At 33.5% G+C, this 13,285-nt stretch overlaps 1 protein-coding gene across 2 annotated transcripts in view; it reads left to right on the top strand.

The window, feature by feature from the left end:
- The window catches only part of LOC150104587 (BRO1 domain-containing protein BROX-like), a 163,176-nt gene extending 151,090 nt beyond the window's left edge, over nt 1–12,086 (top strand). Inside the window, exons 11-12 of one of the 2 annotated variants that reach the window (XR_016548540.1) lie at nt 4,887–5,044; nt 11,523–12,086. Coding sequence is in view for 1 of the 2 variants with exons in the window: in XM_090395217.1 (XP_090251343.1) it covers nt 4,887–4,991 (105 nt within the window). In the remaining variant the exon portion in view is untranslated. Of the gene's footprint in view, nt 1–4,886; nt 11,304–11,522 lie in introns of those variants that run through there. The other variant, XM_090395217.1, reaches the window with a different exon arrangement.
- The last annotated feature ends 1,199 nt before the right edge of the window (nt 12,087–13,285 follow it).

The following is a 13,285-nucleotide window of genomic DNA, read 5'->3' as shown; positions in this document are numbered from 1 at the left end:
GAAACAAGTGACCTTCAGTGGTATTATTGTTTAGAACTGTGTTGTATATATTGTGTTTTCACTGCCGTTTGTTTCACTATATCAACGTGTAAAGATGGCGTCCAACAAGAAACGTACGTCAGCGGCGCGCAGAACTTCTACTACTACACGAAAGGCTGGCTCAGCGTTAGATTTTTCGCAATGGATGCGTTGCGGAAACTGCTATATGTATGCACCGAAAAATGTGAAGGATCTGTGGTCGGTCTGGCAAAATGAGAAGAAAGAAAATGTCGACGTATGTGAGAAGTGTCGGGATAGGCTGGAGCGTTTAGGAATGGAAGCTGACATAGGGACCGTAGCGGAAGAACTTCGGCGGGAGTTTATGAAAATGAAAAATGACCTTCATCTTCTTCATGAGGAAGTGGAAGTGATCGGTAAGGAGATACTGGAAGTTAAAGCTGAGTTTAATGTGTTAAACAGAGAAATTAGGACTATAGAGATTACTTTAGCTGAAGTAACTAGAACAGGATTACATATGGGTGAGTCTTTGGTGAATGATTCAGTAATAAATAGTATGGGAGTGATTGGGAGTCAACATAATAAAACCACAAGTGGCCTAGAAGAAATGAGATGTAGTGAGAGTGGGGGGGTAAGTAATAGAGAGTTGAGTAATGAAGCTGGGAGAGTCATGCTGAATAGTGTAGAGAATGAGGCCATGAGTGTGGACTTGAATGAAGTTAAGAGTGGTAAAATATATGGTGATTCTATAATTAAGGGTATGGAGAGTGGTATGCATGAGGAGTGCTTGGCTGATGGGACAATAGAAAGAGTGGCTTTAGCAATAAAGAGAGGGCATGAAACAGACAAGATGATAGTTATGGTGGGTACGAATGACTTGAGAGGTAGTATAAATCGGGTAGGAAAAGATTTAAGAACATTATTAGATATTGTGAAGAGGAAAAGTGTCAATGGGAGAATAGTGTGTGTGCTGCCTCGTTTTGACAATTACGAGTTAAGTAGACGAGCAATGATAATGAATGATATAATTGCAAGAATGTGCAGAAAAAGAGGTCTGGAGTTTGTTGATGTTTGGAGTGTGTTTGAAGGGAAAAGGCAGTTGTATGCTAGAGATGGTCTGCATCTTAACATGGAAGGACATAAGCGATTGAAGAAGTTATTGTTTTCTGAACAGGTTGAAGTTATTGGGCAGGGAAACTAATATTGAAAAGGCTGAGTGTAAGAGAGAGAAACTTTAGCACTGATTGTGTATTTCTTGATCCTTATAGGCAGAATAAATTGCAGAAGAGAGGGGATAAAAATCGGCATAGGACTACGGTAGTTAGTGACTTATATATCAGTTCTAAAGCCAGTACAAGATCTAGAGGGAATCTGCAATTTTTGTATACCAATGCTAGAAGCATTCGAAATAAAAGAGAAGAATTTTTGGCATTAGTCAGTGAAATTTCACCAAAAGTTGTAGGCATTAGTGAAACTTGGCTGTCAGCAGAAGATGTGGTCACTGGAATTGAATGTGATGAGTTCAGTATTTTCAGGGAGGATAGAGAAGATAGAACAGGAGGAGGAGTACTGTTGATGATAGCTGATGTGTTGCAGCCAAAGAAAGTAGTATATCATGATGATAGACATGTAAATGAGAGTTCATTTGAGGCAGTCTGGTGCGAAATAGTGACCAACGCAACCAAATATACAGTTGGATGCTGCTATAGGCCAGGGAGTACGGGGGGAGATATTGAATTCATGCATCAGCAACTTAGTGCAATGAGTGAAGGCTTAGTGATTATTATGGGGGATTTTAATTATGGTGATATCAATTGGAAGGAGGAAATATCACGTAGCAAAAAGGAAATGGAGTTCATACATCTTCTACGAGATAATTACTTGAAACAGCACGTAACTGAAGGGACACGTGGTGTGAGAGTGTTGGACCTGGTTATTGGTTCAGAGGTTATATGCATAAGTAAGGTGTCCTCGTTACCTCCAGTTGGTGAAAGCGATCATGTGGTATTGACTTGGGAGGTTGCAAAATCTGTGGATTTTTCTATTAAGAAGGGGTATGTACGGAACTACAGGTTAGGCAATTATAACAAGCTTCGGAGTGAGCTTGCAGCCATCCCATGGCAGAACATATTGCAAGGGAAAGATGTTAGCAGTGCTTGGGATAAAATCAGCGGGTATCTGAGGAAAGCAATATCAGATTGTGTCCCCATGGTCAGGAGGTCAAACAAGGCAGGCATTAGATGGATGAGCAGTAGTATCAAGCTTGAACTGCAAAAAAAGAAAATGTTATGGAGAAATTACAAGGAGAAGGGCGATCAGAACACCCATGAGCAGTACAAGGCTCAAGCTAGGAAGGTTACCAGCATAGTAAGAAAAGCTAAATCAGATTATGAGAAGACCTTAGCCAAAGAGATCAAAGGTAATCCCAAAGAGTTCTTCCGCTATGTGGCAAGTAAGAGGAAGAATGACTTCGGAAGGATAACCTTAGTGGGTGCTGATGGTATTGAGGTGACAAAATCAGATGTAATAGTCGAGTTACTGAGTGATCACTTCTCAAAAGTCTATCACCCAAGTGAGGATATCTCTATACCTATAGCAATACCTAATGTGAGAATTGAAGCTAAAGAATCAGAAGTATTAAATATATTGCAAAACTTAAATGCCAACACTGCGGTAGGCTTAGATGGAATATCAGCTCGGGTGTTGCGTGAATGTGCAAATGAATTGTCAACCCCTCTTACCTGGATATTTAATTTAAGTTTGAACTCTGGTATGGTCCCTAGGGAGTGGAAGTTAGGCAAAGTGGTTCCTTTGCATAAGGGTGGCTCTAAAACTGCGGTATTGAATTACAGACCAATCACCATCTCAGGAGTAGTGGTAAAAGTATTGGAAAAGTTGGTTAAAGACAAAATTCAAGAATGGGTGGATCAGGATATGATACTCTATAGAGGCCAACATGGTTTTGTTAAAGGTAGATCCTGCCTTAGCAATCTATTAACTATTCATAATAGAATAACATCAGAGTTGGACAAAGGAACTGGCTACACAGTGGTACTTCTGGATTTTGCTAAGGCTTTTGACAGGATACCCCATAGAACACTGTTACGCAAATTGGAGCAGATGGGAATGGATATTAAATTGGTGATATGGATAGGAGAATGGCTCAGGGAGAGATACCATAAGGTGGTGTATGGAGGAGCCGAGTCCAGAATGAGGCAGGTGACCAGTGGTGTGCCTCAGGGCTCTGTGCTTGGGCCAATGTTGTTTAATTTGTATATAAATGATATAGGAAACGGCTTAAAGGGAGATATTCAGTTGTTTGCTGATGATGCAAAGTTGTGTAGTGCAATAAAAAATCAAGCTGATGTTGAAAGTTTGCAGGAGGATTTAAATAAGCTGGTAAAATGGGCAAAAGAAAATGGATGTCAGTTCAATGTGGAAAAGTGTAAAGTCATGCATTTTGGGATTAAAAGATTACCAGCTGTGTACTACATCGATGGAAAGGTACTCCAAGAGATTGATGAGGCTAGGGACTTAGGGGTATTGGTAGATAGGGAGATGAAGTTCAGAGGACACATTGCTAAGGTGTCCAAGATTGCACATAGGATTACTTGGTTGTTGAGGAACACACTGACATCCAGAGATAAGGAGGTTATTATTCCCCTTTATAAAGCATTGATACTTCCACATTTGGATTACTGTGCTCAGGTCTGGTCACCTGGATTCCTTGGAGATGAGGAGGCTGTGGAGAGGGTTCAGAGAAGAGTGACCAAGTTGGTGAGTGATATAAAAAATGCTCCCTACATTGATAGATTGAGAGCTTGTGGATTGCAGAGGTTGGTTGATAGGCGAAGAAGAGGGGATATGATAGAAACATTCAAATTACTAAAAGGTTTTTATAGGATTGATGCAGGGGAAATGTTTCAGCTGTGTGATAGTGATGGAAGAACAAGAGGTCATCTCTGGAAATTAAAGAAGAGTGTGGTTAACAAAGGTGTCAGAACAAGGTTTTTTGCCTGGAGGGTGGTGAATGAGTGGAATTCATTGCCTGACTTTGTTGTGAGCTCTTCATCTGTAAATGAATTCAAGAAGAGATATGACAGATATTGTTTTGCTAGTTTGGGTCTCCCGCGATGAGTCTACTGACTCCATGGAGATACCCGTAATAATAATAATAATAATAATAACTGGAAATGTAGTCATACGATGCCATCTTGTTGTCTAGGTAAAAACCATCTCCATTTTTCAACAACAGGCTACGGTTTCAAATTCTATGACACATGTTTGCAAAAGTCTTTGGGATAGTGATTTTCACTGCTGGTGTAAAGCCACCTGCTTATTGTGGAGGTCTTTAGTGGCCTGAAAAAAAGTTCCATTTTTAGTCCTTGGATTTTCTAAATTGTAACCCTTTTTTCTTAGATGTTTAGGTGGTAGATAAATTTCATCATGCTTTTGTAAGGCTATCACCCCACTTATTTGAAGACCTCTAGTGGCTTGAAAAATTTCCATGGGTGGTCTGAATAGCAAAATTTTCAGATTATCTAATCCTTAGCTAACCACTGTATAAATAATATGCTATAGGTTTACAAGCTTTCATGTATTCACAAAAAGGGTATGTGTTGGTGGGAATACCCCTAGCTTGGCATGCAGAACTTGTTCTACTTCAGTATATGAACTAAACTTCCTTTCAAATAGTTTTTTGCGCACCTTTATTCTACCTATAATAAACAGGCAAAACAATTGATTTCAAAAAAAAAAAAAAGTAACTACTTAAAGTAACTTTTAGTAGATAAATTTGTTTGAATTTAAATTCATGTGATGACTGTATGGTTAATTTTAATCCTTAAAGAGCATAATTATTTAGAATAAATGGTCATTTTATTTTATAGAAAGCAGCAGCAAAAGCAGAAGGAGATCTACCTCCTGTAAAAGAAGCAGCAGTTCACCAATCAGCAAAGGATCCGAAAACTAGCAGTGGTTGTATATTGCAATAAATTTTATGCAGAAAGAAAGCATGAAAATATTCTCTGAAGTTGAAGATCTATGAGTTAGTTATACATTACATATGAATAATCACAATTTAGTCAGTGATAATGTTTATCATCTCTTTTCTTCTCATTGCTGTTTTCGCTATTATTTAGTGAAGATATATAAACATAATGGATATTTAAAAAAATGTATAGGTTTTCATTTGCAAATTATTTTATTATATGAATATTTTTGAATTTTATATTGTTGGTAAAAGATTGGTAAAATTTTAAATAAGCTTGTAGAATGATGCTAATTGAGCACTTATTTGAAAATTATATAGTATGCTACTTTTATTATAAAACCTTTTCAGTTAAAATGAAAAAACACAAGAAAGTAATACTAATTATTTAAGGCTATATATTACAGCTTGAATATTAAAGGCCATCATCAGTAGTGACAATTAATTACAAAATAGAACATGAACAATTGATGATTTGAAAAGTAAAAGCCACATGATGTTATACATAAAACAACGCAGTGGTATAACTGAGGAAATACCGATAATTCATTAGTTCTTAAAAAAATTATTGATGTGTGATTAGAATATGACTTTCCCATATCTTAGATATTGAAAGACAGTCATTCTGATTTAAGTTGAAATTTATTGTGCCACCAATGAAGTAAGCATGTTTCAGACAATAGGATGTTTGGTCTCTATCTGTTCCATTCTATGCCAAGCCAGATCACAACATCCTAAGGTCTGAAACATAATTACTTTATCGGCGTTGGTATAAATTTGAATGTTTGTTCAAAAAAAGTGCTGAAGCTTTACTTCACTGTCTGAACTGAAATCAGAATGATTGCCTCTCTATCTAAGATATGGGAAAGTCTTATTCTAATCACACATCAATAATTTTTTTTAAGAACTAATGAATTATCAATGTTTCCTGAGTTATACCATTGCATTGTTTGATGTATAACATCACGTGGCTCTTACTTTTTCAAACCTATTGTTCATGTTCTGTTTTATAATTAACTGTTGTCACCACTGATGATGGCCTGTAATATTCATATTAATAAATAGTATTACTTATCCCAGGTGTTAATTGAAGCAACCTCTCATGGCACAAGTATCTCCTAAAGAACTATTATAAAAACTGCAAAAAAATCATACATTGATCATTGTGATATCTGTACAGTTTGATATAGTTATGACACTGTATATAAAAAGTATTATTGTTAGTTTAAAAATTACATGTTGAGTAGATAGATAAATGGAACCTTTTAATAAAGTAAATTACATAACATCCAGACAACTGGCAGTGCCAGGCTATGAGCATTCTTATGATTTGGCTTAGTTCTAAAAGCTGTTAGTAGTGGCATAGTTTCATTTCGGTTACCACAGGTTTTTTCCTCCTGTTTAAAAAAAGTAGATACATATATCCATTCCCTTTTAATTTTTTTTTTTATTTGAAAAATAAAAAAAAAAATTTATATTTATAATTTTATATTTATATTTAAAATTTTAAAAAAGGAATTGTTAATGATCACTTTAAAGTACATGAGTTACTTATGAATCCTGAATATTCAACTTAAATAATACAAACTCTTGTTAATCAAGTAGTATCTCCAAATAAGTTGTCTGATTCAGTTTCTTATTGGTTTAAAATAAAATATTTTATTTTAGAGTGAAACAGAATGTCTGCTCCTAAAATTTTGAAGTCCACTTTAGAATGAAATTGCTCTTTACAGCAAAATGCAAATACCAGATGTTGTTAGTAACTTCTTGCAACCCTGAATCTATGAATTTGGCTATTTGGCCAAATGGCTAGTAAATCTACCCTCCAACCAACTGTGGATTCATATCCCACTGTAGCATAGACGTTTGAAAGCTTTTAGGTAGTAGGCTGTTTACATCACCGAATCAGTGTTTGAGCCATTAAAAAGCATGTTAGCCCTTCGTCCATCCATGATACTAAATATGATAGGGTTACAACCTTTCATGGTTGAAATTCACATAAAAAGAGCAATTAATATGAAAATGCAGTGAAAGAAGAAAAAAAAAATGTTTTGGTATTGATGCTGGACTTAGATATTTGATTGTAAACAACAGCAGAGGATCAAAAATAAATGTATTATTAAGTTGTTGATATGTTTACTGGATTTCAAACTAGCATCTTTAGGGCATAAACATATACTTTATACAGAACATAGTATATTCAACCAAGCACTTTCAGAAACAATTCGGATTGTTGACTTTTTGAAGCAAAGTACCCCCCTCCCTTCACCTTAACAGTACCTCAGTAAAGGTCAAATGGGTAGTCACCCTTTCCATAATTCATAGCAATATACATATCTGAAAGGAAGTGTACTTCACATTATGAGATATTAATGCAACTAATATGAAGTCAATAGCCTCTGTATATAAGTAGCCTAGTTGTGATGATACTTCATATGCACACTTGTTTGCTTATGCATTAAAAGATTAAACAAGAATATAACTTCTTGTCAAGTTTAATTTAAATGGAAGTCTAGGGTGTTGCAGAAAAGTCACAAGTCCTTAGAGACTATTTTTAGAATCAGCATCAACTGTTTACCAGAGATTTCCGAGACAATCATTTTAAGGCCAGCTCTAGTCTACCCTCTTCCTTTTATCTAGTGAATCGATAAGATTTCAGATTCTTTTTCAGTTACAATTCAAAGTGTTTCTGCAAGTGCCTTGAGTGTTCTGCATCAAGTTTGTATTTGTACTCTGAAAATATCAACTTAATAAATAATACATTTATTTTGTTAGTCTATTGTTTATACTATGAAGAAAAAAAACATTCTCAAAAGAATACTATATTTTTAAAATGGGGTTTTTCATTTTTGAAATGTTTTGACCCAGTTTTAATTCTATAAGAATACTAAAGCCTTCAAGACATTTATTGGCATAAACCAGATATCAAAACAAGTATGGTGAGATTTTAAAAAAAAAAAAAGAAAGAAAGAAATGAAACAATTTCACAGCAGGAAATGAAATAATAAGTGTGGTATGATTTAATTTGTTAATCACCATATTTTTCACAAACATGACTGGTAACAATATTTTTGAGCAGTTTGGTTTTATTAATAACAACTCTCATTTTGGTTTTATGATTACATAAAACATATATGTAGCCTGCTCTCACTATAGCTAACTCCTGGGAACCACAGTCAGTACATAGTTTGATATATATAGTCTTTTAGCACAGCATTGCACTTGAATTCCTGTAGTCTTGAATCAAATCACCTATGATGATTTGATTCAACACTACAGGAATAGTTAATAGTAAGCTAGCTTGTTAAATGTGTTTGCTGTAGAGAGAATTGATTGTACATTATATAATATACTTTCTTTAATCTTTATGAACATGCCTATCATATTAATATGATTGAGACACAAAGTGGGAAATGGTTTTATGATATTAATGTGGGAGCAGTTCTCTCTATAGAATGAGAGGGTGATAGAGAGATTGAGGCAATCCCTGGAACTTGTATTAAGTGGGCAGCACACAGGGGCAGGGGAAACGGTTTTTTTTTTTCTTGCATGGATATTGGTTGGTGAATGGAATGCATTATCTGAAAGTGTAGATGGAGAATGCAGGGAACAATCATTGAGTAGTTTATGACATGATTTATTGAGCTTGATATACAACAATAGTAAGGACCTAGCATAATGAATCTTCTATGGATATCTCAATGAAAAAAAAAGTAAAAATAATATATAATAAATTATATTCTTTTATAAGGAAAAACATGAGTATATGCATTCTTTTGATAGTGATATGAGGGCCGATATCAAGATGATATGTTGAAGACTAACTTAAAAAATACACATATGCTTGTATTTACAAGAGTATGTTTGTAAATATAATTCATCTGGGAGAAAAGTTCAAAAAAAAGTACCAAAAATCAAACCTTAAAAAAAAAAAAAAAGTAATCTAATGATCATTATTGTAAATGTCATCCAACATACAGAGTATGGCAAGTTTTTTTTTTCCTCATTCTTAATACTGTCTCAAATGGAATATTCATTTCTTTTATTTCTCTTTTTTCACTTAATGAGACATTCATAACCTTAAGGCTGAATTAGACATTTTTCGTCATTTTAACAATGAACAGAGCTGTTTTGTATCATTTGTCTTATCATTTGAACTGCATTGATTAAATTTATTAATTTAGCAAGTATAAAAGATTTTTCTGCTGGATGTCATTAATTCTATTTAATTTGTGTGATATTCTAGTTTAAATATTTAAAAGAATTGAACATTTATCTATATTGAACTTAAAGCTATCAAAGGAATAGTTTGCTACAATGAAAAACTCACTATAGTGGATTTCTTTTAAAATATCATTTAAGGAACCTGCCCAAAAGCATTGTTACTTTTTTAATATATATATATACACACACACACATATATGCTCACACACACACACACAACCATTTCTGAAAGTTTCATTGATTTCTTTCCAACAATTAATGAAATTTTAGTACTAGTTGGTTACACTGCCTGTGTGGCTTATAATTTTTATTCCTGTTGCCCATTTCTCAGCAATTCAACATACTGAAGTGATTACTTATGTAATTTACTACAGTTGCAATATATTCCAAGAATCAAAAGATACAAAGGAAATATAATAGTTTAAATTCCGTGGTTTTCAAGAATTACGTGTATAAAATATAATTATTGGTAATTTACATAAAATATATGCTGGTGCTTACACTTTTATAACCGTGACAAATTTTTCATTTTAGATAGATAAATACCTTTTTCCTGTATTTGAAAACATTTCAAGAAATGCTTCATATGCAAACATAAATATGTAAACATCAGGTACAAGATTAAGTCTGAAGTGACCTTAATAAGGTATCTTGATGAGTTACTATCGTAATCTAACCAGGATCGTACAAAATACAGTCTCACTAACATGTATACCACAAAAAGAGTTTATAGTACATAATTAGTTAGCTATTATAACAAATTTCTTTTAGCATTGTCTGTAGGCCTTTGCTTAGGACTCTTCAGTAGTTCTTTATAGTGAGTGAGTTTCTTATAGCAGTATTTATTTATAGCAAGAGTTGAATTCAAATCTCAGAAAAGAAATTTTATTCATAATATAAGAAACAATAGTTTCTTATATTATGAATGTACTATAAGAAACAACAGGGAAGCTTTAAAAATTCAACAAAAACCATAAGTAATTGATCATGTGATCAGTTACACATATTGGTCCTCATAAAAAAATAATGAAATACTTTAATGGTTTTATAATTGAAATCATTTCATTGCATGTCACAGATTGAGGGTAGGGAATTTTGTTATAAACCTTAGTGACAGTGCAATTCTGGCATTGCTTTATCATGCCCCAGCTGATAATTTTAGTTTGCTCTGTTTCTTTAAATTTTAGTAAATTGATGAAAGGACCATTTCATCCTCTGTCATCAATTTGTGAATTTGTAATTATAGATTTTATAATTGCATAAGAAAAGTCAATATTAGATCTAGCATTATATCAAAGCCTAATTAGATTTTATAATTATTTTCAAATAGACCTTGTTATAATAATATATCCAAATGAATGTCACAGTATGTTCAGCTCTCAGGTATTTGCGAATTTTATGTGTGTGTGTTGTAGTTGGTTATGTTGTTGATGCATGTTTGTGTGGTGTTTTCAGTTGATGTAGTTCCTGAAAGTTAACTTTGGGAATACAAAGGAAAACATTGTCATTATTACTTGAGTTATATAATTATCAATTCATGTAAACATTCCAGTAATTGACTATATTAGACTCTAATAATTTATCATAATGTTATATCTGTTTAAGGGAACTTGATTTAAAATATTTTTTGAATTGATTTGAAAATAAACCTTGTTACTAATAAAATTTGCATGTTATTTAGATGAGCATTTATAAATATGGGACTAGTTTTATATATAAAAATGTTGCTATAGTTTGGTATAATACTATATTTGGTTATAGCAAACAGTCATCTCTGCTTTTGTGTTATGTAAACACAAAATAAACTTAAGAATCTTTGTTCAAAATGGCATGAACTCAGAATGTAAAAGCAGAAATACAAAGGCAAAACGAAGCTTTGACAAAACTCTAAGTAAATACTGTAACCAGAGACATCAGGAAATAGTGTAAATAGTTCAAAGAATAAGTGTCTTATAATAGTTTTTATAATAGCCAACTATCTATTTCATTGACTATGGAAATTGCTTGTATTAAAATTTGAAAATTTTTCCATACTGAGAAATTGTAAATATTGATTACTGTATATTAAAGAAAAATTATATGTACAGAGCCATATTATTATTATGTGATAATTTATTTCATAAAATTATATTTCCAAATGACTTTTTCAATATATGGTGGTAGAGAAAAGATTAATTAGCTTTGACTATAGACATACTTGCACATGACTTCTCTGTTATCATAATAGCCATAATTATCAAGTGATATGAATTATGACTTTCAAGAAATTTTTTTTACCTATATTCTAAATTCTTTTTCTGTTAATTTTCAGTTTTAAAGACATTGTTTTCCTGTTCTGAAAATTAAAACAAGTGATAAAAATGAATGAAATGGAAACAGAGTTTGGCAGATAGAAGAAGGAGAGGTGATATGATTGAGACTTTTAAACTGTTGAGAGGAAGTTACAGGGTTAATGCTAGGGTTCTTTCATTTGGTGGAACAGCGGAAAGGAGCAATGATAATGGACTATCCCTGGAAGTTACAAAAGGAAGCTGTGAGCAAGTGGGTGAGGAGTGGTTGAACCGTGGAATGCATTGCCTGATAGAGTGGTGAGAGCAAGAATGGTCATTGAGTTCAAGGAGTGGTATGATAGACTTTGTGTTTCCTAGGAAGGATCTCCCATGATGAGTCTTTTGACTCCATGGAGGCCTGAATAATAATAAAAGTTCATGCATAAAATTAAAAGAAATAAAAACTCAAGCATCTGTTATTTAAAAAAAAAAAATGCTTGACTAAAATAGACTACAGTTTGTAGTCAAGTTACTTGTGCAGATTTTTGTAAAAGAGCAGCACTGTCTTTTGCTTAAAAAAGAAACAATAAATATAAACACACATCTGTTTGATTTTGAATACATAGATTTTTTTGGAGGTAAAATAGTCAAAACTTAGCATTCTCCAAGATACAAAAATATACACACACATGTGCATGCACACATGGGTTAAAACATTGACCACCTAACCAGTTTTCAGCTAAGTGTAATGCCATTATTCTGTAATATTTTATCATTATCCTTTTTCATTTATAGTCATGCATTTAACAGATATTTGCATTGTTGGGAAAATGTAATTTTTATAATATAAGGAAAATATAAATCTTAAAGCAAAACATTTCATGATCATGAGAGAATTTTCTCATCCAGCGATTTTTATTATTAAGGTCTAGTACCTTTTGGCTATTTGTATATGAGATATACATGACTTCTGCATTACTTCAATCTTAGTATCTCTGCTGGATCTGGCTCCCACTGATGAGACCTCAACAAAGGTCTAAACTAGTCTGGGTAGTGATCCTTCCCATTATGAATAGCATGTTACATGTCCGAAAGGGTGTGTGTGAATTATGGGATACATAGTAAGGCAAGTGATGTGAAGCCTATATATACAAGTAGCTCAGACATGAATATATTTCACGCACAAAACATTGTTTTGCTTCCATGGGTAAAGGATTAAACCAAGTATATATATATATATATTATAATTTCTTGATGCCCCTCTTTCCCAGGTTCAAGGGTAGTATTGATTGCAATAATAGTTTGATGAGACTATTATTCCACTCATTTTTGCAACTATGTATTCAGCCATATAGTTTGCTACATGTGTGCTTCAAGCTTCCATTAAGCATACATGCTTATTGTGCATCTGAAGTGCCAAATGTCATGTGTGGCCTATCAAGGATTCTAGTTTAAACCCTCTTCATTCTGTGAAAGTATGCTACAAACACCCTCTATTTTGAGGGTATGTCAGGAAAAATGGTTTTACTGCAGGCCAGCCACAAGATCATGCATGGGCCTGAATCTGTCAGTAGAATTGTCATTCCCCATCAGTTGTCATTTATACAGATGGGTCTGCTTTGTATTATGTGAGAGGCACTACCACTGAGGAGGTATGGCATGGAGATTGGTCATTCTGTATATGGATTTCATGTGCCAGGAGTCTATCTCCTCTCACTTAATGTCATGCTCTACAATTCATGTGCTCTAGAACGAAAATGAAACCAACATTAGTGCATGTTTTTCATTTTGGATTTATTTTGAT

The sequence above is a fragment of the Typopeltis vanoorti genome, chromosome 7, assembly GCF_054136105.1.
Source record: "Typopeltis vanoorti isolate ZY-2024b chromosome 7, IOZ_Tvanoo_1.0, whole genome shotgun sequence".
Taxonomy (NCBI): domain Eukaryota; kingdom Metazoa; phylum Arthropoda; class Arachnida; order Uropygi; family Thelyphonidae; genus Typopeltis; species Typopeltis vanoorti.
Note: the sequence above shows the minus strand (reverse complement) of the source record. Positions and strands in the feature narration are given on the sequence as shown.